The sequence below is a fragment of the Antennarius striatus genome, chromosome 15 (genome assembly GCF_040054535.1).
Source record: "Antennarius striatus isolate MH-2024 chromosome 15, ASM4005453v1, whole genome shotgun sequence".
In the NCBI taxonomy this organism is placed as follows: domain Eukaryota; kingdom Metazoa; phylum Chordata; class Actinopteri; order Lophiiformes; family Antennariidae; genus Antennarius; species Antennarius striatus.
In genome coordinates, this window is record NC_090790.1 from 12,694,010 (window position 1) to 12,719,979 (window position 25,970).

At 42.1% G+C, this 25,970-nt stretch overlaps 3 protein-coding genes across 3 annotated transcripts; 1 reads left to right on the forward strand and 2 right to left on the reverse strand.

Annotated features, from left to right (window-relative positions):
• Nucleotides 1–282: 282 nt before the first annotated feature.
• zdhhc8a (zinc finger DHHC-type palmitoyltransferase 8a) lies at nt 283–10,424 on the reverse strand. The gene is made up of 10 exons (XM_068335196.1): nt 9,864–10,424; nt 4,247–4,368; nt 4,006–4,163; nt 3,460–3,632; nt 3,265–3,367; nt 3,077–3,168; nt 2,866–2,995; nt 2,634–2,745; nt 1,945–2,057; nt 283–1,852 (listed from the first exon to the last, which is right to left on the reverse strand). Exons 1-10 carry the CDS (start codon nt 9,965–9,967, stop codon nt 572–574), a joined length of 2,388 nt encoding a protein of 795 aa, XP_068191297.1. The 5' UTR covers nt 9,968–10,424; the 3' UTR covers nt 283–571.
• A 1,033-nt stretch (nt 10,425–11,457) lies between these two features.
• On the forward strand, nt 11,458–12,588 carry ora5 (olfactory receptor class A related 5). The gene has a single exon (XM_068335430.1). The coding sequence runs from the start codon at nt 11,458–11,460 to the stop codon at nt 12,586–12,588; it is 1,131 nt and encodes a 376-aa protein (XP_068191531.1).
• A 1,249-nt stretch (nt 12,589–13,837) lies between these two features.
• Nucleotides 13,838–25,553, reverse strand: nup155 (nucleoporin 155). The gene is made up of 34 exons (XM_068334524.1): nt 25,397–25,553; nt 25,041–25,207; nt 24,360–24,497; nt 24,149–24,245; nt 23,999–24,069; nt 23,821–23,913; nt 22,914–23,177; nt 22,761–22,834; nt 22,563–22,654; nt 22,337–22,434; nt 22,071–22,238; nt 21,887–21,987; nt 21,558–21,728; nt 21,327–21,437; nt 21,136–21,230; nt 20,954–21,039; nt 19,828–19,969; nt 19,600–19,666; nt 19,414–19,529; nt 19,105–19,208; nt 18,824–18,957; nt 18,505–18,696; nt 18,160–18,298; nt 17,934–18,069; nt 17,700–17,853; nt 17,510–17,614; nt 16,876–17,030; nt 16,633–16,762; nt 16,438–16,551; nt 16,231–16,351; nt 16,027–16,137; nt 15,575–15,711; nt 15,354–15,460; nt 13,838–14,541 (listed from the first exon to the last, which is right to left on the reverse strand). Exons 2-34 carry the CDS (start codon nt 25,180–25,182, stop codon nt 14,403–14,405), a joined length of 4,104 nt encoding a protein of 1,367 aa, XP_068190625.1. The 5' UTR covers nt 25,183–25,207; nt 25,397–25,553; the 3' UTR covers nt 13,838–14,402.
• Between the last annotated feature and the right edge of the window lie 417 nt (nt 25,554–25,970).

Sequence of the window (25,970 nt, forward strand, 5' to 3'; positions counted from 1 at the left end):
CTCTTCTGGAAACCACTAGAGGGCGCCACTGCAGAGCCAGTGGAGCTGTCCTGTCATGATTTCATTTTACCAAACCCTGCTATGTTCACTTCATCCCAAATGTATGCATGGAGCACATTCAAAAGTAAAGGATTCAGCCGGTTGAACTACGATCGTAAAAATATAATAAAAACAAGATTGAAAATTACAAAATTTTATTATATAAACAGCTACAAAATTTTTATTAAATAGTTTTGTTTTTTTTCCAGCAGCAGTGTTGGAAACAAATCGAATGGTATCACATTGTTTCACAAAAACAATATCAAAACATACAAGCAGATGTATTCCTCTCAAGCCCTTCTTCTACAGCTCATTGAAAGTCTTTAAAAGATTTTCTGATTTGGTCAAACTTACACAACTTTGTCCATCTTTCACTGGTATTTAGTTCTAAAACGCCCTCCCACGCAGGGAAGTCTCCACTGGCCTCTTATTTACAAAGTATCTCAGAGTTGTTAAGACTGAGACTAACACTGCATAGATGATTCATTCACACCACCAGAAATATCAGAAATATGTTGCTGATTTTGTTTATTTATTTTACACCTCCCAGGGTGACTGAGTCTTTTTCCTCAGATGTGAGAGAGGATCGTTTCGCAGTGGTATGGGAGGGATACGAGGGGACGGAAGTGGTGGACATGGCTGATAAACGGGGCAGAGTGGATGTGGAGGAAGGAAGAGGTTGAGTTTGTCTCTCGGGGTTGCAGTAAGCCGGAGAGGAAGACCTGCCCTTGGTTTGGAGGCTGCTGCTGCTGCTGCTCTGCAGAGGAGAGCTGGAAGTTTTCGGGCCTCGGGTCAGAGACGAGGTGGAGGAACTGGAGAGATGTGTGGTCCTTATGCCGTAACCGAGAATACCCGTACTCATCAGAAACTCCCTGGAGCCATAGGCAGGAGGGGTGGGTCCACGGGAGCCTGGAGGTCGGATGTTGTCTGGTGGAAGACTCCTCCTGGTAGGGATGTCGTAGACCCCCACATCTGTACCATAGAGGGCCTGGGATCTCGCCTGGAAGCGCAGCATCTTCTCCCTCTCTTCCATCTCTCGTCTCTCGTGGATGGACATCATTATGGTTTTGGAAAAGTTGTCGTAACGCGCGGCGGCAGACTTTGGAGGTGTCAAACCTTGTTGGGCGAGATCGCGAAAGCTGTCTCGGAGACTTTGAGACATCATGTCTCGCATCGCCAGACCGGGAGGAGGGAGGTCTCGCGTCGTCACACTTTGGGATGCTAGGTCTCTTGCCATTAGTCCTTGAAAAGATGGAGAAGGGTCTCTTTGGATAAAACCTTGGAAGGAGGGTGAGGGATCCCTCGAGGTGAGACCCTGCAAAGAAGGCGAGGGGTCTCGAGGCTGAGGAGACTGTCTGGTGACACCCATAAACACGGGACTGTAGGCGTGAGGAGGGGGCCGCTGCACCATGGTCCCATCTGCGCTCAGAGCCATAAAATGAGGGTGGTAGCCAACTGGAGGAGCCCCTCTCTGAGCCAGAAATTGGGGGTCCGCAGGGTTGAAGAGGTTATCAAAGGAGAGGCTGCTGCTGTGGTTGGCCACCAGGCTGGGAGGGGCGATGATGCCTGTCGGGGGACTGGAGGCCAAACTATCGCCATGCATAGCAGGCAGCTGGGATCTGCTGCCGTGGCGATTGCCGTGTTTGAGTGTGAAAGAGCGGGAGTTGAGCGTGAGAGAGCTGAGCTGGAGTGAAGCGGAGGTGCTGTTGGTGTGGGCAGACAGGACAGACTGCTGACTGCCTCGCCTCGGACTTTCTTTAGGGTGGAGGTCCGGACTTTTATTACTTCCTTGTTGATCTGATGTCTTCATCAACTGAACAACACAATAAAAAACAGACAACATGTGTCAGATGAAGTCCAAAGCAGTGATATCAGACTATTAAAGTAAAAAAAACTAAGAAGCACCTGCTCTGGAGGAATAGGTGACGATCCTCTGGATATGGCCTCGAGGACAGGCAGGAGCTGCGGCACCGTCGGAATGGAAACAGGAATAATGGATTTGTTATGATGTCCCAACTCTGGAAAAGTGAGAATTTTTTTTAATCATTTATGCAAAAAAAAAAACAGAAAAATACACAAACACCACTCCACAATGAAACCATGAAGGCTTTAAGTCACTTGTGTAGATTTTACTATTTAAAACTGGCTGAATAATTTCCAAAAACAAATTGATTATGATCTACTTCCTTTTGGGGTCTAAACGTCAAAGGCTTCACTTCTGTATCCAATAAATGTAAAAATTGTTCCTGTATTTCTCTCCTGATTGAAATGAGAAGTATTGCATTTTTGGGGGGGACTACCTTCAGCTGTGGATTAATACACATTATGATGCTGTAGTAGCCCCAAAAATACCACCGTAGCCATGTACGTGGGATTAAACTGATGTGACCCTATTCATAGTGACAGAGAAACATGTCGGTAATTTCACCTGCATGGCTCATTAATAGTTGACAAAAAAAGATGCATTTAGACTCTCATTAAATATATAGTCATAAATGTATAGTTATAAATATATAGAGTTGTGTTTCAGGATAAACAGCCACATCGGTGGATCTGGTTATCACAGGCGATGCCTGTGTGTCGTCCTACAGTACCATCCATGGCAGACCGTTGGCTTTTCATCAGGCTGTGGTCTGGTTTTGGCGGCAGCGGCGGTGGCGTTCTCTCTTTGATGTCTGACAGCGGGACAGCTCCAGCTGAGGTTCTCTGACGAGAGAAAAAAAACCCCAAACAAACATGAAAGATCTAATATCTTGAGGTTGTAATCCTAGGAGAAAAAAAATTTGCTTGCATCTTGATTTTGACGTGTAATTTATCAGCATCTACTTTAATGTGGAGATCCTGATTCTGAACGCCGTTGTCTCGGACTTTTCCTTGCATCTGCCTGTCGATGTCTGGCCTCAGGAAAGGAGGCTGAACGTGGATCTCCATCTTCTTGCAGGGCCTCGCTGTGTACCTGTCGCCACATGACGGAAACCCAGTTGCATTTCAGGGCATTTCTAAAAAAAAACCTGACAACTACAGAGCGGCCTCTTACGTTGGAGAGATGGGGCTGCAAACCAGATACTCCAGGTTGTTGCAAAAACCTCGCGTGAAAGGATTCACTCCACCTTGAAACTTCCCGGTTACCTGTGGCATCATTTTTATTGCAATTTATTGAATTTAAAATAGTTAATAGATCAGAAATAGTTATTACATTCACTGCTTATCAAAAATGACTCTGACTTGTTCATTGGTGGTGCGTCCTCTGGACACCAGGTACAGATGGAAACCAGTGAGACCCAGGACTGGGATCAGAAACAACCCTGATATGCTGATCACCACCAATCTGGGCTTCCTGTTAAGGAAATCTGCTTGACAGAAGACCCAATCAGTCACATTTAACGCACACACTCGCATACCCGAGGGGTGTAAGGATACGTGATGGCGCACTGCAGCTTCCATAAGTCATCCACGTGATGCAGGACATATATGAGGCCAAAGGTGAAGACGCCGACCATGTGAGCTGTGAGCGACAGCAGAAACAGGAAGAAATAGCGATAGTTTCTCCTCCCGATGCAGTTGTTCACCCAGGGACAGTGGTGGTCAAAGTCCTGAAAGGCGAAATAAAGAAAATCAACTCGAAAAACATCAGCTATGCTTCGGAAAATACACTTTGATACAGGCCGTCTGAAATAAATTTCAGTCCTACGGAGAGTACAAAGGATCTGAGGAAAGGATTAACCTGATTAATGAGATTCCCACCCCCCTCCACCCACCACCTCCATCACACTCTGTCCATCATTCACTCTGCAGAAATCCCCCTCTATTGACTTTACCCACACACGACGCTGCACTCGTTCCTTTCACCTCCCTCCCCCACTACCACACTTGTTTTTCACCCTCCCGTGGGTGCAGATTCCGGCAGATAAAGATATCTGTGATTTGACTTATGAAACAACCCCCCCCCCCCATTGATGCACTGACCTCCACGCAGTGATCACAGATGCTGCAGTGGGAGCAGCGTGGAGGTCTGTAGAAATGACACGTGGCGCACCACTTCATCCGCACTTGGACGCCCTTCACCTCCATGTTCTTATACAGCGGAGCGCGGAACTCGTCGTCCTTGTCCTCATCCTCGTTTGCTGCAAAGCAACGTGGGATATTACTAAAAGTTATACTAATCTATATTTCATACCATAAGCATGAGATCGCTTTGATTACTAACCCACTGGCAGCACACCGGCATCCATGAAGGTGGCCATAGTGAAGTTGGCTAACACGAAAAGGAAGAGGATGGCGCAGCATGGCGGCACCGCAGGGCAGATGGTCACGGCCAGCCACGGGCATCTGATCAGAGAATCAGAGTCTTAATTTGATGACAAAAATGCAAACTTACATCAGCGACTCATCCGAGCCAGAATTTATGTGCTACATAAATGGTTTGATAAGTATTTTTGAGCTTTTAAAGTATCCATGCCTCACAGGTTGGGGTTAACACAAATCAGGGCTACAGAAAAGATTTGAAGGGATAATCTTCATTTATTCATCCATTTATCCCGACGGGAGCAGCGGATTCCAAAAGTTATTGTTTACAGGGAAAGATAAGCGTGTATTAGTGTGTGTAGAGATTAGATGACAATATCTGTGTTACACAGCAAAGCGGGTCAGAACTGCAACTAATGATTATGTCTGATATGGATCCATTTGTTGATTGTTTTTTTCATGTCGCACACTGGAAAAAAGTTTATTGATTCCAACATAACCAATTGCTTACTAAGATTAATTAAGTCACAATTTACAATGAATATAAAGCAGACAAATTACCCATCATGAATTACTGAAACAATTAAAATTTTAAATGATTCTGATTAATTTTAAAATGTTTTGAAGGAATTCGCAAAGACTGGAGTCGCTAGAGTCTGGTGGGGTTACTGTCTAAGGATAGTTGGGATCAAGTACAACTGATTGATCAATCAAATATTCAATCAATCAAAAGAAATTATTTTTTATGCAGTTAATCGTTTGTCATTTTTAATGGCTACCCAAAGTTGTTGTGATTTGTTTTACAGAATTCTAAACTGACTTCATTTGTGATTCGGTCAAAGGTTTCCCAGATAATTCATCAATGTCTGCTCACAGCAATCAGTAAGTTAACTAATAACATAATAAGATGGTTAAAATTTATTACAAGGTAAATATTATGATTATCACCAAAAGTTAAAAAGCAAAAATGTAAGTCCATAGAACAACCGTGAACCACCTTGACTGAAGTTTGGTGGAAATCAAAAATTAAAATGGAATCAATTTTCATCGTATAACAAAAGATAATCTGGGAACTATGGAAGATGCTTCACTAGAAGGTGTCCTATAAACTTTAACCAGTAACGATCTCTCCATGCATGTGTGCACAAAACCTCAGGGAACCACTGCTTTCCATACGTCTTCCACCAATTGAGAGAAAGAGAAAAAGTGTGTGTGGTCGTGAATTATTGTGAATCATACTATGATGACAGAATATCTCCACGGTGTGAGATTAGAGGGAGGAGCGGTATAATCAGATTACAGTGGTAGAACTAGAGGAAAGTATTCTCTGGATTATTTTTACAGCACTTGATTGAACATCACAAGTTTTGATTGACATGAATAAGCCATTGGATGAGTCTCTTTTTGCGGTTTCATCTTCGCCTTTGAATACAAAGAGTGCAACTACAGCCAGTCTCTAAAATTATGAGTCAAGATGTCACATATTTATCAAATACGATGATGTGTGAGCGTAATCTGAAGGTGTAATCTTGAAAAATCATTGACAGCATTTATGCACTTCATCAGTGCATCTCCAATCCCCCAACCCCTGGCATGTTTTAGGCTATGGGGGAGGGGACTCCCCTGCTGATGCCGCACCAGCTGCAAACCCAATAATCCCTGGATTATGAACCCTGGATTACAGACCATTTCTGACCACCCAGTGCATTGTGCCTCCCTCACAGTGGATCAACACACAGTGTCCCATCAGGAGTCAGCATATATCACACAGGACACGTCTACACACTCCATACCATGAGATTAATCCAATTGATTTGATACCGATGATCTAGAACTGCAGAAGATGACAAAAAACATGTAAAAAAGGACTAAAACGTCTCTGCTTAAAACTTTAAGTATATGACAAGCAGATTAAGAAGTATTATTTCACACCCACCCACAAAAACACACAAACACACACACACCCAAAGCTGCTGGATCCAAGTTCTTCTCATTAAACACTGTCGTTCTTCATTTATTCAAATCTCACTGATTATTTTTTTATTAAGATGTACGACTGCACAGCATGAATTTCATGGACCTGCTCAAGCAAAGTTATTTCTCTTCAGACAGATTGATCGACAAATCGATCTTTCTTGTATCAATTACATTAAATTGGAGTTGGTTTTCACATGCACATAATAACACAACCTCCTTCATATCATTTACTGCAGAAGAAACGCAGACGGGCGAGTTCCTCTGACTGATTTCTTTAGGACACCGCTGCATGGATGGCCAGGCCTCCGTCAGCAGTCTGAGACCATCTGGACCAGACGGGTGAGACAGTTCATTACAGCGTAGTGTGGCAGAGGCAAGCCCCACCTAATGAAACAGCCCCGAGCTGCACTAAATCACACACAACGGTAAGCGGCTCTGCAATCTGCAGGCTGGCGTCAACCCCACACTGGGTCAGTGGCACAGCCCACGGCCGACATTTGGTCCAGCATCAAGTTCATTGCTGCCGGTTGCCAGGGTTCATTCTGTGAGACACTGTCACGGCAATATGAATGACATCATTGCTATGAAATCTGTCAGGTATTTACACACGGACATCAGTGCACAAAACAACTGGTAGTAAATAAATACTTAACATTGTGCAGACGGTGTTGAGGATTCACTGTGATGTTGTAAGTAGTGGTCTCAATGTGCATTATTTGATCAAAATAGAAGTCATTTATAGTTAGAGATGTGCAAAAACTTGTGTTTGTACTTTTTATTTTATGCAAAAAAATTTTTTAAGTAATTTTAAAATCTGCTCATGAGGATCAACAGCAATACAATTACCGCCTATGTCCAGTTGGTTGTTGGTTCGTTAGATTACACATAGGATTATGAAAATTTTTTAAAGTGGATTTCTTTGAAAATTGGTGATTGAATACATCCCAGGCCAGAATGAATCCACATTAAATTAAGAGGCAGACAAACCAAGGGGGGCGTGTCCAAGATGGAGCATAGTTCAACCACTTCCTTTGAATTCTCTGAGAATAATGAATGGCGTTTACTGGAAATAAATGTGACATATTTAGGGCTGGTTTTCTATGAGTGTGTTTAATTTGGTGCAGATTCAAATTAAAAATGTAGATGTGGGAAACCTAACTTTATATTTTCATTGAGGTTGGTCACAGCCCTCTTGTGGATGACCCATTTACAGGGCGATGAGATTTTGGATAGAGCTTGATGGAATTTCAGGGGACTGTTGGGCTTTTGCTGGAGTTAATAAATAAATTTTAAAAAACACTTTATTCTTACAAATCACGACGAGTCACGTTCACAAACGATAAAACACACCATTTCTCCAGTGATCACCCCTACACGTTTTAACATCTCACACACTTTACATGTTGTAGTCTCTCACCTACTACTAACCAGTCCTCTCTTTCTCTGATACTCTTACCAATGTATGTGTGTTTATTTTAGAATTTGTTTTTTCATGAATTTAGTAAATTAATTTTATAAGCCAATCTGAGCTTTATGCATCTAGTGTAAGCAAGCACACAGTGTTCAGAAGCCACAGTCTGCTTTATATTCAGAGTCTATGTAAAAACATAGACATTTTCTTGTTTTATCTAATGGACATTGGACAGTACCTGAAACCTGAAACCCAAACAGAAGTTCACAATCAGATGAACAAAAGCAGGAAACCAGTAAAATATTCATTCTTTCAGGCAAATGAAGAAAAATTATTCTCAACAATTTCACAGGTTTTTTTTTAATCTCCACCAACCCAGCAGCGGAAACAGAAAGAGAATCATTCCAGCACCGCCAGGCCTTATGCACACACTTTTATAATTGCATGAATGCGATGAGATGAAAGGATTGGGACTTTATATATAACATGACTGCAGGGTTTGGAATTAATTTTGGGGCTGTAAGTTTTCAGCATTGTAAAAATGACAAAAGGCCTGATTGGATGGCTGGTTCAGATGATTCCTGGTAACGGGGATAAAGGCCAGGATAATGTTACGCAGGTGACAGGTGTCCCTTTGACGGAGGTGGGGCTCGACAAAGTTTGAGCTCATGTCAGAAAATCAGCTGGCAGACGGAGAGGAACTGAGTTTCTCCAGAAAGAGAATGTTTCAAACTGTGAATGCTGATATGAAAGACCTTTACGTGCAAATAAGTCATGCATAATTTAATTAGGGAAAAGTTAAACTGCACATGAGCTCATTTCAGCTCGGCTTCTCTCCCATAAGAAGCACATTCACGACTTCCTCATTCAGTCGTTTGCTGTGTCCTGGTTTTGTTGGTTTATGTAGTCCCAATTAAGCAGTCACGTTTCAATCCATCATGCTGACTGTGCATTGATTTTTTCTTCCCTCTTGCAGGGGATGGATGGAGTTCATCGGGATTTCACTTCCTTTCTCCTCTACATCCAAAACATCCAGTGGCTTCAGCAATTAGTCAGTCGTCAAGTTGACAAGTGGGTTTGAGTGTGGCTTTTTTTTTATTTTATTCTAGCAGGTCAAGAGGAAGAAATGGGTTGGACTTATTCTAAATTTCAAATGCATTTAATTAATGTAGTAATAAAAATACAATATAATGTATATAAACGAATCACATTCTTACACATCTGTAGAGTAACTTGTGATGCTTTACTCCTCATATTATCTTACTTTTTGCTTCATGTTTAAACATATTAGCTGCATATTAAGATTTACACCAAACACTCATTTCTGCCATCAGCTGCAAATCGAAGCTTTCATTTTAATCTCCAAAAGGAAACAAATGAAAGAAAACACAGTGGTGTGGCATGTGAAATCAATTTTTAACCTACTACATGGATGAAGCACCTCAGTGAGGTTGCAGTAAACATCTGCAGAGAGAATGCAGTAATCAAAGATCCCAGACTCCATTTTCCCAGGTGGGGGATGGGGGATCTTAATCCCACACCAACAATCTGGTGTCAGATTTCCAGTAGAAGGATACGCGGGTGGAGAGGACGGGAAAAACTAGGCCAGATATGGCTACAGAGGTCAGAGGTCAGGATGCTGGCATAGATCTCATGAGGTAGGAGAACTCAGTAAGTTGATGGTGGATATTAGATGGGTTTTTATATGTGGGCTGACAACGGCCCACTTGTATTTCTTTTTCTTTGTGGTTCTTTGTGTACGTAAATAAATACTTCATATATGTATAAAACTAACTAACCTAGATTGGATTCTAATTTAATACTGGACATAATATTTATATCCTCAGTTTATGAGCCTGTGAGCCAAGGGTTAGATATGTGCCCCCCTAGTGGGTCTGCCAACAAATGAAGTCACCAGAAGATGAAGAAATTGTGCTGTTTTCAACTGAATGTTGCAACTTTTCAGAAAAACAAGAGGACATACAAATAAAAATCACATTATGAACAGAGGCAGATTTGAACTTTTCTCGTTTTTCACATTAAATTCGGCATGCAAATATTTAAAAAAATACAGGTGGGTGGAGAGATGTCTGGATGAATTCACGAATATCCCGAGGAGCAAATCACTCATGCATTCAAAGAACTTTTTTTTTGGGGGGGGGGGGGGGGTAATGGCAAGGTTCACACTTACGTAAAGACGAAGAAGAGGGAGGTAGAGCCCACCAGGAGGCAGGCGGCGGTGCACACCGGGATGAAGGCGCTGGGCTTCAGTGCGTCGGCGCCGCCGGAGGGCATCCTGTCCTCTCTGCGCTCCTCAGAGGCTCATTACCGACCGGAGCGACGGCGCGCACCATGCAAGTGTCTGCGTTATGTTCTTGGAAAAAAAGAAACCTTCATAAACGTCAGAACGCCGGAGAACGAGAAGCCATAGTGAGGGGAATGGAAAAACGACCCGCAGCAGCAGCGATCACTGATCAGCCCCGCGTCCCGTCTGTCCCGGCAGGCAGCGGCGCACAGATGCCGCCTCCGGTTTATCTCAAAGGTGGAGCTTTTATTCAGGAATCACGTGAAACACTCCAGAACCAACTGCGAGCTGTGGAGCAGCTTAATTTCCTTTAAAAAAAAAAAAAAAAAAAAAAAAAGGTGATACACGCCTTTTTATTATTTTATCCCATATGGATAAAACTGTTTTCTTCAAACCAATAATATCTGAGTCATCTTATCTATGTGTTTTTCCCTCTAAAGTCCCCACCACCACCAAAAAAACCCCCCTGAAGTTATAGCTTCGATTTTGCTCTTATTAATTTCTAACTTATCAATATTGAAAAGATTGATTAGTTGCAGATTCGTTACAGATTTTAAAAAGCAAACAAAATTAAAATCCTGCTTTTGCATGCTTGCATGCATGCATGAATATTAATTGTGTAATTATGCGTTTTGGTCTCATGTAGATTAACTTGATTCCACATGTAGTCCTATAAAATACATGCTTACATATTTTCACTTCTGAATATTTCTTTTAACTTTTTCAGGAAGTGAGAAAGCCATAATTATTTGCAGATGGAAATTTTTTTTTTTAAAGTATGAAAATTACTATATTAATACATAAATTAAGGAATTTATTTGCAATCTTATGACACAAAAACAAAGATTTTGAATTTGGTGTTAGAAAGAGCTTTATAGTTTAATCTGTAATTACTCATAAAAGTGTCAGACAATCCCACAATCGGGTGTAAAGCGGAGTGTTGCTGCATGGAGGAATAATGTGGCACTGACTGCTCAGCTGACAAGACGAGTGATTTCACACATGCAACACTTGGATCACATTTGCATGCAAAAACTCAACAACAAAAAAAGAAAAAGAAAAGAAATGGAACAGATTCAGCAGAACATTCTGTCAAATTTTGTAAAACACAAACTGAGAGTCACCGCGTCACAACAGTTACACTTCCTGAAATTCACTTATGACTCAGGGATTTCCACAGACACTTGGAAATCTTTCAGAGTCTGCTTTTCTGCCTTTTTGTCAGTTATTTTTTGTGTTTTTGTCAGTGTATTTTCAATCAGGGAGGACTAATCATGTGCAAATTGCATCTCCATCTCAGTAATTCGACATGATGGAAGGCCCCTTGATGGAAAACGAAACAGTGCCCTGCGATTGGGTTGGGCTTCTTGCCCTCTTCTATAAACACTGAAGCATCAGAGCATCATTCATCAAAAGCTTTGGAACAGCAGTGTTGATACAGTGAAGATACAGAGAAATCACCTCCGGATTTTGTGAGGGGATGGATGTTGAAGAGTTGATTGAATCAATCATCAGAGCCTTCATGTTCCTGTCAGGGATCCTAGGAAACAACTGGCTGGCGATACGTTCACTGCCTGCACGGAAATCCGGCTTCCGCACCAACGAGGTCCTGTTCCTCAACCTGGCTGTGTCCAACCTCATCACCAACTACCTGGTGGATCTGCCCGACACCATGGCAGACTTTGCTGGTCGTTGGTTCCTGGGGGAAATCTACTGTGGGATTTTTCGTTTCTGTGCCGACCTCTCCGAAACCAGCAGCATCTACACAACATTCTTCATCAGTGTTTTCTGGCACCAGAAGCTGGTTGGATCCCTGAAACGGGGAGGTGCATTGGTGCGGATGGACAGCTTGATCTTGGTGGGATGTCTCTTGGCTGGAAGCTGGACGGTGGCTGTGGTCTTCAGCATCCCTCACTTTTTCTTCGTCACACTGGTGACAGGGAATGACAGCCATGAGGACTGTATCGACGTCTTTCCTAATGCACTTGCTAGACAAACCTATGAGGTCTTTTATTTAACACTGGCAAACGCAGTCCCTCTTGCTGGGATTGTCTTTGCCAGTGTCCAGATTGTCATCACTTTGCTTGAAAACCAGCGACGTATAAAAAGTATCAATTCTGAGGCAAGCAAGGAGAAGAGCAAAGATGCAATGAAGGTTAGTGAAAACAGAAACAACGCTATATCAGCCAGTGCCGGCCCTTCCAAGGATCTCACAGACTCTGCTGCTCCAAATCAAATTTACGCAGGCTTGGCAAATGAGGCCTCTGCAAATACTGGGCTGTCAGAGTACAGCAACAATAACCCCCCACCAAAAAAGGAAGAGGACAGAAAAGTTGGAGCACCACTGACCACCTCAAAGCCCACCCAGCCACCAGTTAAACCCAGTGCAAGCTCAGTCTCTCAGGTGAGGGCGGCCAAGAGTGTGGTGGCCGTAGCCAGCGTGTTCTTGGTCTGCTGGCTGACTCATCTGTTTCTACGCATCACCAACAACATCCAGACCTCCTCATTGGTGGTGGAGATAGCGAGCTACATCGCAGCCTCCTATACATGCATTATACCCTACATATTCCTGCATGGAGTGAAAAAGCTTAATTGGTCGTGCAAAAGATAGAAGCAACGTGATCCTCTCAAAAAAATCTTCATTTTCTCTTGTGTGCACTCATAAACTTCACTTGTTCAGCAGAGTTTCAGTGTTTGTTCAGTTTTTTCTGATGTGTTATTAAAAATGTCTATCTATCTATCTATCTATCTATCTATCTATCTATCTATCTATCATAAAATGCATGGACAAAAAAACTGGAAAAGATGTAGATGAAATTACATGGGTGAAAAGAACAAGTCCCGCTTGATTAAGAGTCAATGTCTCCAGTCATTTCAATCCTGTGTTTTTTTAATGAAACAGTTACCGTAAGTGCTTCCAGATTTGCCGTAGAAATCCTACTCATCTTCAATGATGGTAAATCAAACGTCCCGTTGACTTAGAACAGTTGATTCCCTATCTTATGTATATATACAGTGTATTTCTTGATGAAATGTTATGCTGAGCATTCTGAAGACATTTTGTCCAAAGACACAGATGGAAAAACTCAATTTTGTGCTTACATGGATAGGAGACTCATTTCAAATGAGCCTGAAAATTTAAAAATAAGACATAGAGTAATTACAAGATGCATATCAGTAGAGTCTGATGAAGCACGGATGAAATGTTACGTTTATACACCTTGCAAGGTGTATAAACGTAACCTCTTTGATAAGGAATAAAAGTCCAGTAGTCATGTTGACCAATATATTGCACTCATTTGATCGATTTGGAACTGTTCATAGTAAACTTGGATGTCATGCCTTTTAAACCTTTGGTATGATAACCTTGTGTACATGTAGTAACTACATTATTAAAAATCCATCCCGATCCTTATTTTCCCAGGAGGGTAGAAATTAACATAATTGTGTGTCAAGAGTGAACGGCTACTTGAAGAAGCAGACCTTTAGCAATTATTTGCCTGTTGTTGACTGTAGGAACCCCCGGGTGCCAATTCCAATTAAAGATAATTATGTCAACACTCACAATAGGAAGTCCATTATTAAATGCCCTTTGCAGTAAAAATATCATCAACCCACAGTTAGTCATCATCCATTCAGCAGCTAATTACTTGTTAAATTTAACACAGAGCTATAAGTGAGAACAAGTTTCATTTCAAGCGCTTTGTCTACATCTTTGTTGAAAACCCCCCAAAACATCTTCATCTAGAAAAACAAAGGTAGGTTTTATTTCTTTGGGAACATCTTTAGATTTTTCTTCATACAAGCCAGTTTTCAATGTAGGCGTGCTCTAAAAAAAATTCAGTCCAATCACAGAAGCATTCATTTACTAGTTTATATGACAGCAACATTAGATTTATCACAACAGAAGAAGTGAAATCACTGCCAAGTTATCTACATAATTACAAGATCCAACACGGAACTGTTTGTTACAAACGTGGCACTGTAAAAAATATTTTTGAAACTTTTTTCGACCTGTAAGAAAATATTCCAAATCAGTCGTTCTTAATAAGCACAATATCAAAGTGGACATAGCTGAAAAAGGGATTTCATGCTTTTATAAACACGTGAACTCAAATATTTTGGCATTCTTTCGATATCTGATACACAAACCAAAATGTCTAGCTTTTCAAAAGTTGTACTCAAGCGTCATGTTTCATCTTAAGTAGATAAATGTTTTAAATAAGTTATAAAACTCGGGTCTTCGTTTTCATCTTTATCAGTAGACTGCTGTCACTGTTAACATCAAGCTGTAACACTTCAGATTGAAGACAAGACAGAAGTGTGGTGATCATTTGATCCGGATCAGCTGATAAATTAAGGCAAACATTCTATATCCAAGTTTTTGTCAGGCCCTTGCATGATGATAAATTTTTTATTGTAACATCAATGAAGCTTCTCCAGCTTTGCCTGCAGACTCTTGAAGTTGCTGATGGTTTGCTGAAGGGCTGCATTTGGACTCAGAGACTGCAGCTCTACCAGGTATCCGCAGATATTGTCGAGACAAACATTGGTGAAACGGCGCCTGAAATGGAGGAAAACAAAATTAATGCAACTCTGACAGTTTCACAAACTGATTGAGCACCTTTATGAAGCTAGTTTTTCTGTTACATTCAGGGTATAAAAGTGGACAACCTTCACAAAGGATGGCATCATTAAAAATTCAGAAAGTTGACAGTGAAATTTGTCTTCTGATATTACTGGATGGAAAAGCATATTTATTCTCCTCCTTTTCCTCTACGAGGTCAGCATGCCTTAATTACATGGAGGCTGCTGCAGAGGAGGAGGAATTACAAGAGGGAGAATTACAGAAAGGAATAAACCTCTCAATGTATGGTTGGGCGTGTGAGACAGATTTGGAGACACGCAAAGCCTTCATTTAAACAAGATCCCCTTTTATAAAATAGTTCTGACACAAAGCCACCTCAGACAAATCAAGCGTCGGGCTTGGACAATCAGTGGACGTCTGATATTGCTGTCCTGCTGTTTTTCATGGCCTTAATGCATCAGCTGTTAGAAGCACAGAGGTGATTGACTGGCATGTGTTGCCTAGAAACAGCAAAGAAAAAGCCTCCTGCTAAATTTTGGTGCTCCTGCTCCAGATGCTGTTTTGCATAATCTTCAAATCACCCCCTCAACATTTAATCCAACAACAGAATATACCATTGCCATCTTATAATAAAGTGAGCGGGGGCATCCTCGTCTTTCTCAAGGACACTTTGGAGGGGGTACATAGTTTTTTGGGGGGATTTTAACCAGTACAGATGGAATCAATGCAAAACCGTCACCACAGCTCCCACTAGAGGCCAGCAGGTGAACAGCAGACTCAATGATTACCTGTCATATGTTGGTACTTTGCTGGGATCGTCCACATATCCTGACAGAAGAACGTGGATACACTCCACCAAATGCAGCGGTTTCTTCAGCCGCTGCCAGCAGGGATCCTGCAGGCGAGATGACGATTCATTCAGAAACTACAGTATTTAGTCCCCCACCCCAAAAACAACTGGAACTGCTAATTCTAAAGAATTGGTTTAATGATGATATTCTATCTGTACCCGGGTTTTGAAGAGTTGGTCATAGACCTCCAGCAGACGAGGCAGCTGTACTCCAATCTCCTGCATGGTGGAGGTGACGAAGCCCACATCCCAGTTCAGCCTACACACTTCCTGCTCCAGAAACTTGACCAGGAACTCTACAACCACGACGCGTCAGCACATGTTAGCGTTGCATGTTCAGCATTATTTCCGTGTTTGATGTATCAAGGATGTATAAAAATGAATCATTCTCTCTGCGGAGTAGACAGGTTTGAACAGGCTGGTTATGATTAGGATAATTAAGTCTTCACCACTGTGACCCTGTAGACCAACATACAGAGGCCGACATAAACGACGCAAAGGGGAACACTAATTATATCACCGTTAGCAAAACAGCAAACACTAAACGGGAAAGTGCGATGGAGAGGAAAAACTTAATGTGAAAATAATTACAGGAGGGTATGAACGCTCACCCAGAGGGAAATATCTTGGTGTTCCTGCGTAAATCCTGCCCAGTGATACCAGTTTCAAACTGAGACACCTCATCCTGTCGACTGGACTCATCGCTATGCTGTCTCCTAATTCTGTACGAGTAAAAAAAACATTTAGATAACAAACAACATGCATGTTTTAAGGTTTATTTTTTACATGTTTTTATTCACATTTCATCAACTCACCCTTCTCCATTATCTCCTGCCACAGTGAATGCACCAGGATTGTGTCAGAGTGTCCTGCACAGTGAATTATAGCCAACTTGCACTCTGACAATTTGAAGTGGTCTGCGAATTCCCCGTAGAGCTACAATAGAGAACGATATTCTGAATGCATTCAATGCAATAAGTAATTATTCAAAATTCTGATGCCCATTGTTCTGCTTGGGTTACCTTGGTGATGTCCATGAGTTCCGAGTCCAGCTGAGAGATGACGTTTTTCACAGAGGGATGATAGGAATACTGCCTGATCAGGGTCTCCTGAATTTGTACTTGGATGCGGACCAGCTGGTGGGAGAGAAAACTACGGTCAGAATGTTAAATTTGAAAAGGAGGATCAAGGCTTGATTTTCTTCGCCGCACATCTACCTCCATCTTTTCTTCCAGCTCGTGAAGAAACTCTCCATCGGATGCCTGAGCCGAAATGCAAGAGGAACTCTTAGCAGACAGGATGGCTCGGGCGATGTACTCCAAACGCTGCTTCAAGGAGATCTCGGTGCTGCATAATCACAAAATGTCGCACAGGTTGTATAATATATGGTGACCCACGTGCCCGTGTTTAACAACGTCGTCTTCAAATAAAATAATGAAATATTATCCAGGTGTCCACACCTGTGCATGTCAGCGAGACGGGCCAGAACATGAGCTGCTTTGCCAAAGTTACGGTTCTTCTCGTAGTAGCGCCACAAGAGGTCCATATTGTGCACTTTGCTCTGTTCCTGTTTGATCATGTGCATCAAATGATCCTCCAGGTAGGGAGAATTCACCTGCACAACAGAGGAAACAAAAAGCTGTCAAGACAAACAGCATGTAATTACACCAACAACACCACACGCACGCTCGAACACACACACACACACACACTCACTTTTGATATTCATGAGACTATTAGGTGTTTCTTTTGTTAATTAAAAAGAGAGGGCGGTTTAATATCCACACAGAAACTGAGGGAATATTAGCACAGTTTTAACATAACAATATAAATAACTTTTATTTTTACCACATTATATATCGAATATTGAACGAATGTTTTTGTTGCTACTTTTATCCCTTTTATTATTTATGAAATTGACAAATAATAAACGGCTGTAATATGTCATTAGTGCATGTAGTCTGCATCACCCAAGGAAGAAACGGCAATCATCCATCTGTACTGTTGCTGATGACACGTTTGCAGTCATTTCTCCATGAACACTACAAGATTCATTCATTCACGTTTCACACACACAAGTGTCAGACACACTACCTCCAGCAGCTTGTCAGTCAGATCGGCCTGAATCAGCCAGTTGTACAGAGCGATGTGAAACAGCTCGTCCTGAGACCTCTGGGCCAAACCGAGGACCTGCTCGAACTAGAACACAGCAATCCGTTAATCATGCAGATCTTTTAGGTAATCATGGAAAGAAAACAGCATCTTCTGCTGCTGTCTTACTCACATGAGCTGTAGCTTCTTCGTTACTGAGCATATTAGGGTCGGAGGTCATGACGGGAGGCCCGGGCTGTTTAGGGACGCTGGGGGACTGAGGGGCAGCTTTGCTCTGGTTCACCAGCTCCTGCATGGTGTCCGTGATGCACTTGTAACATGAAAGTCTACAAAAGGAGAGAGGAAAAGTAAAACACGTGGGTGACAGGTGGTTGAAATAGTCACTAATGTCACTGATTCATTTTACCTTTCCTGGAAGGCTTGCTGTCCCATTCGGTCGTCTTCAGGCTCTCCATTTTTGTAGAAATGGGGCCCCAGTCTCTGTGGGTCCTTCTTGTCTGCCGCTGTGAGGCACAACTCAAGTACCCCCTCGTAGAAACGCACTGACAACATTTAAACAGCATTTAAGTTAGAATAATTCAACATATCAACGACACTAATACAGAAGACAGGAGGGGGTCTTGTTTGCCTACCTTGTCTGTATTGGGAGCAGACCAGCGGCAGGTCGGTGTGTTGGCTGATTTGCTGATAGAGTTGCAGGGATTCCCTCAGTGTTCTCTCTTTATCTGCTTTATTCTGAATCTGCTTTGAGCTTTGCAGCAACTCATTAGCCTGAGTGAAACAAAAAAACGGAATTTCGCAACAAAAAATCAATCAGGGTGAAGCAAACCTTTTATATCCCCTAAAAGGTATTTTTAATCATCAAGGCTGTGTGACCGCCTGACACCTTCACCACATTTATTACGTTCCAAAGAGTTATTCAGCTCAGATCATTTCAGAATCTTTCAAGGATCTAAGAAGCATTTGTGTGTTTGTACCTTGGAGCAAACGCTGTCATCGCTGCTGTACAGCAGTGGACAGATGTCCCGCAGGTGATTGCTGATGGCATCCACAGAGGCGTTATCTTTGATGTACACATTAATGAGCGCCGTAACGAGAGCACCAGACAGCTCCTTTCCCCGGATCACGACGTCTTTAAAACACGCCCCTTTCATCTGCTCTTGGAACTCCTACAGGAAAAGAGAGTATGGAATTGAAAATCAGGTTTCTGGTTAAAAATAAAATCTTCTTCCATTGAGGAAGACGTGGATAAATGTTCTAGCGATGACCCTACAGGTGTTCTGAGCACAGATGTACCTTTGGCAGCTCAGACATTATGAGGTTGAACTGATGATCACAGAGGAGCTTCCAGAGGGCCAGTGTCTGATAAGAGCGATGCACTAACTGCTGGATGCCCTGCAGGGATGCTTTCTCATAGACCTGAGCTTTGGCTGGATAAAGACAGAAATACAAGTTTCATTAATCAGCGTGTGAAACACCAAGACCAACATCCCGTTTGTGTTGAATAAGCGTCATACTATCACTGGTATTCAGGATTTTGGTTTTTGTGTCGGGAAGATTCATCCCTCATAACTCACTGTGATATTTCCTCTGAAGCTCCTGCTGGACTTGCTGAGAGCTCGCACCATCAGGACGCATAAATCCCAGCAGCCTTTGCTGAAGGTTGGCAGGCGAGCTGAAGCTAACAGAGAGGGAGCAGGTGTCATTCAGAAGGAATCAAGAACAAATGCAGCAAGCAGCATTTTTACACATTTGATCATGTTTTTTGGCAGGTTCAACTTTCACATAGCAAACTCTGACATAGGAATGTGAACAGCGAAAAAACTAATCAATACTTTATGATATACAGTACATTAAAGACTAGGTCAGCGGTGAGGAGAACTCACCTCGCAGCACCTAGAGAGGATGGACTGAACTGGGAATTTTTATCAATGAACTCCCGCAAACCAAGGAGCTCCAGAAGTACAGATTCTAGATCAAAAGCACTAACGCTGCTCTCCAGCTGCAGGAAGAACAGATAACAGTGAGTGTCGTCACTACAACTGTCATTCTGGTGTAATTAGGATACTTACAATACTGACGGTCTGATTTCCTTTGTTTATGGTTTTCTCAACGGCGAGGCTGCCGTCCCAAATATTTCTGTAGAACATCGGCAGGGGGCCAAGAGAAAGAAAGACACATTATTCAGTATGGATGTATGAACACCACATATCAACACCCGTCGGATAAAAAACACACATTTTGGCTTCAAGAAAATATTCAAAATGTGTGAATTTCAATGTGGGAATTGATTTATTTACCCTAGAATGCGAGCAAAGTAGACACAGATGCCATTGTGTTTCCCTGAGAAAATCACCTCTGGACCGGCTGACATGGGAGTGATGGGGGCAGACACAGACTGCATTTGGACAAAAGGTGTTGCCAGACTTGGGGGCACAACACCTGCGAGAAGAGGAAGAATTTATATATTTCTTTTTAGAACCAAGTACAGTAATCCCATGTTACTCGCGGTTAATGCGTTCCAGGACCACCTGTGAAAAACAAAATTCTGCAATATAGAGACAAACATTTAATTATTTAAAATACTGATATTAAACCACCTTCTATCTGCATTACCTTTTACCACACTCTTATAGACTGTTTAAAACACTTTCATATTAAAGAAAAATGTTTCTTTTAGACACAGAAGTGCGCGGCGTTCCGTGAGTCTCGGAACGCAGTGCACACACAGATGCTGTCAGCCAATAGCATGCATGTACGGTATCACGTGACTACCCATTAAAAATCCGCAATGTAGTGAAGCCATGGATCTTGAGGCGCGATTAAGAGAGGGATTACTGTACAGTGCGCCCTAGCGTGCCAAACCTCGCAATTTCACCTCATCATTTTATTTTTTTTCTTTTTACTCAAAAAGTTATGACTTTGTTATCAATTGTTATTAATAAAAACGTTAAAATTAAGTTTGTGTAGTTTTTACATTGTACTATTGGCAAAACTCAGAACTTGCGTACATTTCTTCTGTATATTGTTATTACTTTAGGGATGCATAAATGTCATGTTGGGATGAACAATTTTTTTGTTGAGGCGCATCACAGGGATGCACTACTTTCTTGAGGTAAAATGAACTCTGAGAAGGTGGTTTAATATCGGTAAGGGGAGGGTTCATAAACGTTTAAATTAACGTAAATAATAAGATAAATAGTTTGTCGCAATATAGCGGAATTCGTTCTTCGCGTGTGGTTCCTGAAACACATTAACTGCGAGTATCGAGGGTGCACTGTACATCAATTCTGTTTTAAAAGGCTCAGACTTGGACATTTATAACAAGAGTTACGTTTTGTCGCAGTGGCTTCAGCTGTCATGTGTGGTCTGTAAATAAAAACCCCTGTAAAACCCAGCTGGACAGTAGTTACTTGTGTTTTTTACCTGGTGCTGGAGAGCTCATCACAGGTCCAACGGTACTGGGAGAAGTTACCGCTGCAGGGAATCTCATCTGTGCTTCCCCTCCATATCTAAACCAGACCAACAACAGAGAACTGACTGTAGCTTGTGTTCAGTGTAAGTTAAGAATAAGTCTGTGTGTTTGCATCAACAATATTGCCTGTTACCTGAAGAAGGCTCTCGTGGCCCACTGTGAAACCTCTCTGTCACAAGCAGCATTGGAACAAGCCAGGATCAGTGCTGTGGCACAGGCCTGCTCCTCCTAAATAGAAGAGAACAACAACACAAATGGACACCATTTTAATCTTGGTGACGCAGGGATGATAAAATGTTAGACAGTGAATATCATGCTCTGTACCCTGTGCAGCTTGAAGAAGCGTTCAACCTCCTCGCTTTCTCCTCCCGCGCAGCTCACCAACAGGTGACGAAGCTGATCGACTGGCCGCAGTTTCAGGAAGATATGACTCCCCTACAAAACAGCAGTGCAGCATTAATGCACAGTTTGCAAAATAAAGATATCACTGCATCAAATCACATCAAGATTAAGCATTTGATGTGACACATAACGAGTCCAGTATGCAGTTTTAACCTTTGCAGAGAGAAGGACAAACTTCTGTGGAGGAATGTTGTGCTGCTGGACCACCACAGGAGAATCAGTGATGGGGATCTGTTCCTTGTTCAGTGGAGTAATAATCTTGGTTGGCCTCTCCTCATTTATGGAACAAAGAGCCCAAGAGTGTCCATCCACATTAGATGTCATCTGCAATAGGACACAATATGAAGAAAGTCATTCATAGCAATGTATTCTGGATACACAATCTGCACTACAGAGGAGCAATCAAAAGATGTAAGACACCTAAACTGAGGCCTAAAACCTAAAACTGTAATCGAGTTATTATATGCATTTACTGTCCCAACCTGTGTCTCCATTAAAGGTTTCTTGAAAGGGAAGGAGTCATGGTTCATGCACCAAAGAATGTCACTGTCCTCTGTCTCAGAAGCAGCCATGAGCAGAATGCCTACAGGATTTAAACAAAGAAAAGATACATTGAGCTGAACATGGGGATAAAAGCATAAAATAATACAAAGAACATAATTTTACCTTTGCTGTGTAGTGCTTTATGGACCTTTGCTGGTTTCTGCAGAGTAGAAGATGCTGAAAACCCTGGTGGCAGGCGAACGTGAATCAAAGCCAGAAGGTTAGGTCGAATGACCAAATGTCTCTGTTGTGGAGCAGCAAAAGCTGTAGTGCTAAAGTAGAGGCGCACGCCTATAGAAAGAGAAAACATACATGCACATATACAATTTAACATTTTATATTACCATACATGTGTCCCAATATCTTCACTTTTGTCTTATGATCAGTACCTCCATGAGTGACAGCAAGCAAGTGACAGTCTGAGGACTCAGATCCATCAATCACAGAAATGTGGACAATAGGTCTGAAGACAGAACGATCGATTGTCCTGCAAACAGGAGTGAAAGAAGATTAAAATTACTTTCTGGAGAGGATTATTAGTTAGATGTTAAAGAGAGACAGAAAAAAAAATTGAAACACACACGCTTGAGCTTCAACAAACCCAGACAGACATACCTCGCTATGTTTCCAGCAGCAGCAACAATGGAGCTCTGAGACATCGTTGCAACACGACTCATTCCCTGCCCATCTGCACCGAGATCGTACACCTAATAAAAGCGCACTTATTAATTACTTCAACACGTTGAAAGATGGGTTGGTTTCTTATCTAATAAGAAATAGCCTTACATATATGAAATGCAACAAACACTTTACCTGCAGGACACCTTTTTCAGAGCGTGTAAATAATGTATTTCGTGTGTTATCAATAGCAATCTGCACAATTGGGTCTGTGGAGCACAAGAAGACAAAGTGAAATTTAAGCAAATTATGAACATACTTTCAATGGAAATGTGTCCTTCTCCTTACCGTCATCAGAGAAGGAGAACTGGAGCACAGACGGGATGAGGAAAGACAGAGAGCTTTTAGAGTGGTTAATTTTTCTGCAGCGCTGGCTGAGCCAGCCCGCCTCCGCCTGGTAAGCAATCTCATAGAGGCAGCCGTCCTTTCCTGCCATGAAGATGCGTCCCAGGTCAGTGGAAGTGATGGACAGGATGTGCGTGTTGTCTGTCGGGATTGAGAAGAGGGGGTCTGGTAGCAGCTGCATCCCACCAGACATGCTGTCATTCAATACTAAAACAAAAGCAAGACACACAAAGAAGGCCAAGATTAACCAGTACACCCTGATTTAGATTTGAATTGCTGAAAACATGATAGTACAACATCTCTTAAACTATAGAAATTATGGCTGAAATTCTTCTGGATGTAACAGAGGCACCAAATACTAAACATATAGTCACATATAGTAGAACAGTAAAAGCTATTGAAAAACAACAACACATGGAAGATGGCAAGCCTGCTGCAGTGACAGGTGGCCTTGAATAATTCAGAAGCAGCAAGCGCTGTAAATGGAAATATTTTGTGTTCAAAGTAATGCAACAATATCCCTTAACAGACTTCTGTCCTTACAGCTAGGATGTAATCCTTCCATTAAAATATTTAGGAGAATTACAGGATTTCACTTGCATTGATTTCAACAACTTAAAAGGTGCATATGAGTAACGTAAAGTATTGATTTACGCATACGGTCCTTTCAGCTTTAGAGCAGCTGATCGTCTTCCAATTTGCTACGTCATGACACGATTATCTGATAATTTCATTCATTTGAAAACAGAGAAGCATCATGAAAAAGTTTCCTTCTCACACCAACATTACATGCTGCAGGAAAAAATACACTTGGAGTGTCATTTTCATAAAAGTTACAGGACGAACTCACCGGCTTGACCCCTGGGGAAGCTCAACCCAAGTATCACAACATCCACAGACGTAGCTAGTACTAAGAGGTAGTGAATGTTTGGCTGTAAAATCCCTGCAAAAACACAAATTGTAAGTATTACTCAGAGAAGAATACTTATAAATCAAAGTTCATTTTAATGCTTTAGGGGCATAAATACCTTTTTTTGGTTTTACAAGACCAACTGCCAGAATAGTTTCAATAAGGCCATCGAAATAAGCTACATCCCCACTGTAAAGAAAAATAAATAATTTCAGGTTGGCAATAATAGATATTAATGTCAGCAAGTCTCATAGTGGCAAAATCTTACCCATCTTCATAATTCCACATAAAGATGTCATTGTCGATAGTGAGCCATGCTCTAGAGATCTCAGGAAAAACTCCCATCATGCAGTTACATTGCATATCTGTGAAACTGTTAAGTTCAACATGAAAATTACCAACTTAAAGATGTTGATATACACCAGACGGAATCCCATCAGTAAACATTTGATTATCTTTCTTGATTGCGTAAAAGATACGACTGAACTGCTCCACCAGCTCTGGCGGCAAGGGGACTCGGCGAACCGCACTGAGCTCTGGGAGATTTGGTACAGTGAGTAAACCCGGTCCCTGGAGAGGGTAGTCCATGTCGGACACTCCAGAGAGGGATGGCATATCTGTCGACAAAAAATCAGGAGGTTAGGTACTACAGGCCATAGTGTAAACATGGTATCTGGCTTTAACTGAATTTCTGTATATAAACCTGTTGATGACTAAAATTCCTTTAACAGTATCATAGTCGTCTTTTCATGAGCAAATGCAAAATGTACCTGAATATTATTATTTTCCCAGCAGATTATGTTTATTACAGCTATATGCCTATTCAGTATTCATTCATTCATTTTCTGCCGCCTCATCCGCCGTAGCGGGTCACGGGGAGCTGGAGCGTATCTCAGCCGGCATAGGGCGTTAGGCGGGGGACACTCTGAGAACGACGCCAGTGCACCGCGGAGCCACACACAAATGGATCTTAGTGTTGCAAAATAGTCATTTCATTGTGGAGCTGACTGCGTGATATGTTTTTTTCCAAACAAGAACGGTTTGGTCAACATTTGTTGTAATATTTGGTTCTACGATCATTCGTAGTTTGGTTCGGAATGGGGTTAACAGAAACATCTGAGTGTGATAGCTGATTTTAGGCATTAATCTCCACGACTTACTGTGAGATGGGACACCGAGCAGCTCCGACAGGTCGGGGAAGCAGCGGTCCTCCTGCAGGTGTCTGTCAATCAGCCGGGAAGAGTTCACCAGCGCTTCTGCGAGAGCAGCAGCGGGGCTGCTGGGACCAGCGCCGGACGGCATCGCTAACCTACCACCTCTAGATTATCTACAGATAAGGAAAATAAAATATGTTTATATGACACAACGACGGTTATAAATGTGGAGATAAACTACCAACCCCACAAGTTTAGTGTTTACTCCATATTCCCCCTGAGCTAGCTATGCTAGCAAGCTAGTAAGAGGATGTTGGTGTTAGCTGACAGTTAGCATTACTTTAACACTAAAAAAAACCTACCTCAGTTTTGAAGGAAAACTTCTCTTTTCTTGATCCAAAAGTTTTTACTTAGAACACGAGTTATTTGGCGAACAAGTTTCGTTAGCCAGACAAAGTTCGTTAGCCAGAAGCGCTGCAGGATCAGCCCGCCACCCTCATGCACTCCGGCACTGGCGCTTTTTCTTCTCCGGCGATTTACTCTCTTCTTCATGTTCAGAATTTTCTACAAATTACACGCGCAGTTGTGCTCTATGCTTCCACCTATCGGTCAGTGTAAGATTTGTTTTTGCGCTGAAGTGGGCGTGTGCGTCCAGATGAGAAGAACATGAACGTAGGATGGTTTTAGGAGATCTTATTGATAAGACATGCAGATAAAATTTCATGAAGCTTTGAAGGCTTTTATGCAGTTGGTTCAGTCCAGCTCAAGGTTGTTGAGGCTTCATTTGCTCTAGTGGGACATCAACTGGATGTCAGTTGGCATGACTTTGAAGTGTGTGGCATCTTGCAGAAAGCCTGTGAATAAAAGTGTCAGCAAAATAAAGAAGTATGCGAAACATATTCAGCACACGCTTCGAAGCCTCAATATGGAACGTCA

What these genes read in the sequence shown, in the direction of transcription:
- zdhhc8a (XM_068335196.1), bottom strand. Translation starts at nt 9,967, where the DNA reads ATGCCCTCCGGCGGCGCCGACGCACTGAAGCCCAGCGCCTTCATCCCG. An exon ending in TGCAGCCCCATCTCTCCAAC is followed by an intron (nt 2,996 to 3,076) that starts GTAAGAGGCCGC and finishes ATGTGGCGACAG; the next exon opens with GTACACAGCGAGGCCCTGCA. An exon ending in CCAACGGTCTGCCATGGATG is followed by an intron (nt 2,058 to 2,633) that starts GTACTGTAGGAC and finishes TCACTTTTCCAG; the next exon opens with AGTTGGGACATCATAACAAA.
- ora5 (XM_068335430.1), top strand. Translation starts at nt 11,458, where the DNA reads ATGGATGTTGAAGAGTTGATTGAATCAATCATCAGAGCCTTCATGTTC.
- nup155 (XM_068334524.1), bottom strand. Translation starts at nt 25,182, where the DNA reads ATGCCGTCCGGCGCTGGTCCCAGCAGCCCCGCTGCTGCTCTCGCAGAA. An exon ending in TTGTCCTTCTCTCTGCAAAG is followed by an intron (nt 21,438 to 21,557) that starts GTTAAAACTGCA and finishes GCTGTTTTGTAG; the next exon opens with GGGAGTCATATCTTCCTGAA. An exon ending in CTGCTCCCAATACAGACAAG is followed by an intron (nt 18,070 to 18,159) that starts GTAGGCAAACAA and finishes AAATGTTGTCAG; the next exon opens with TGCGTTTCTACGAGGGGGTA.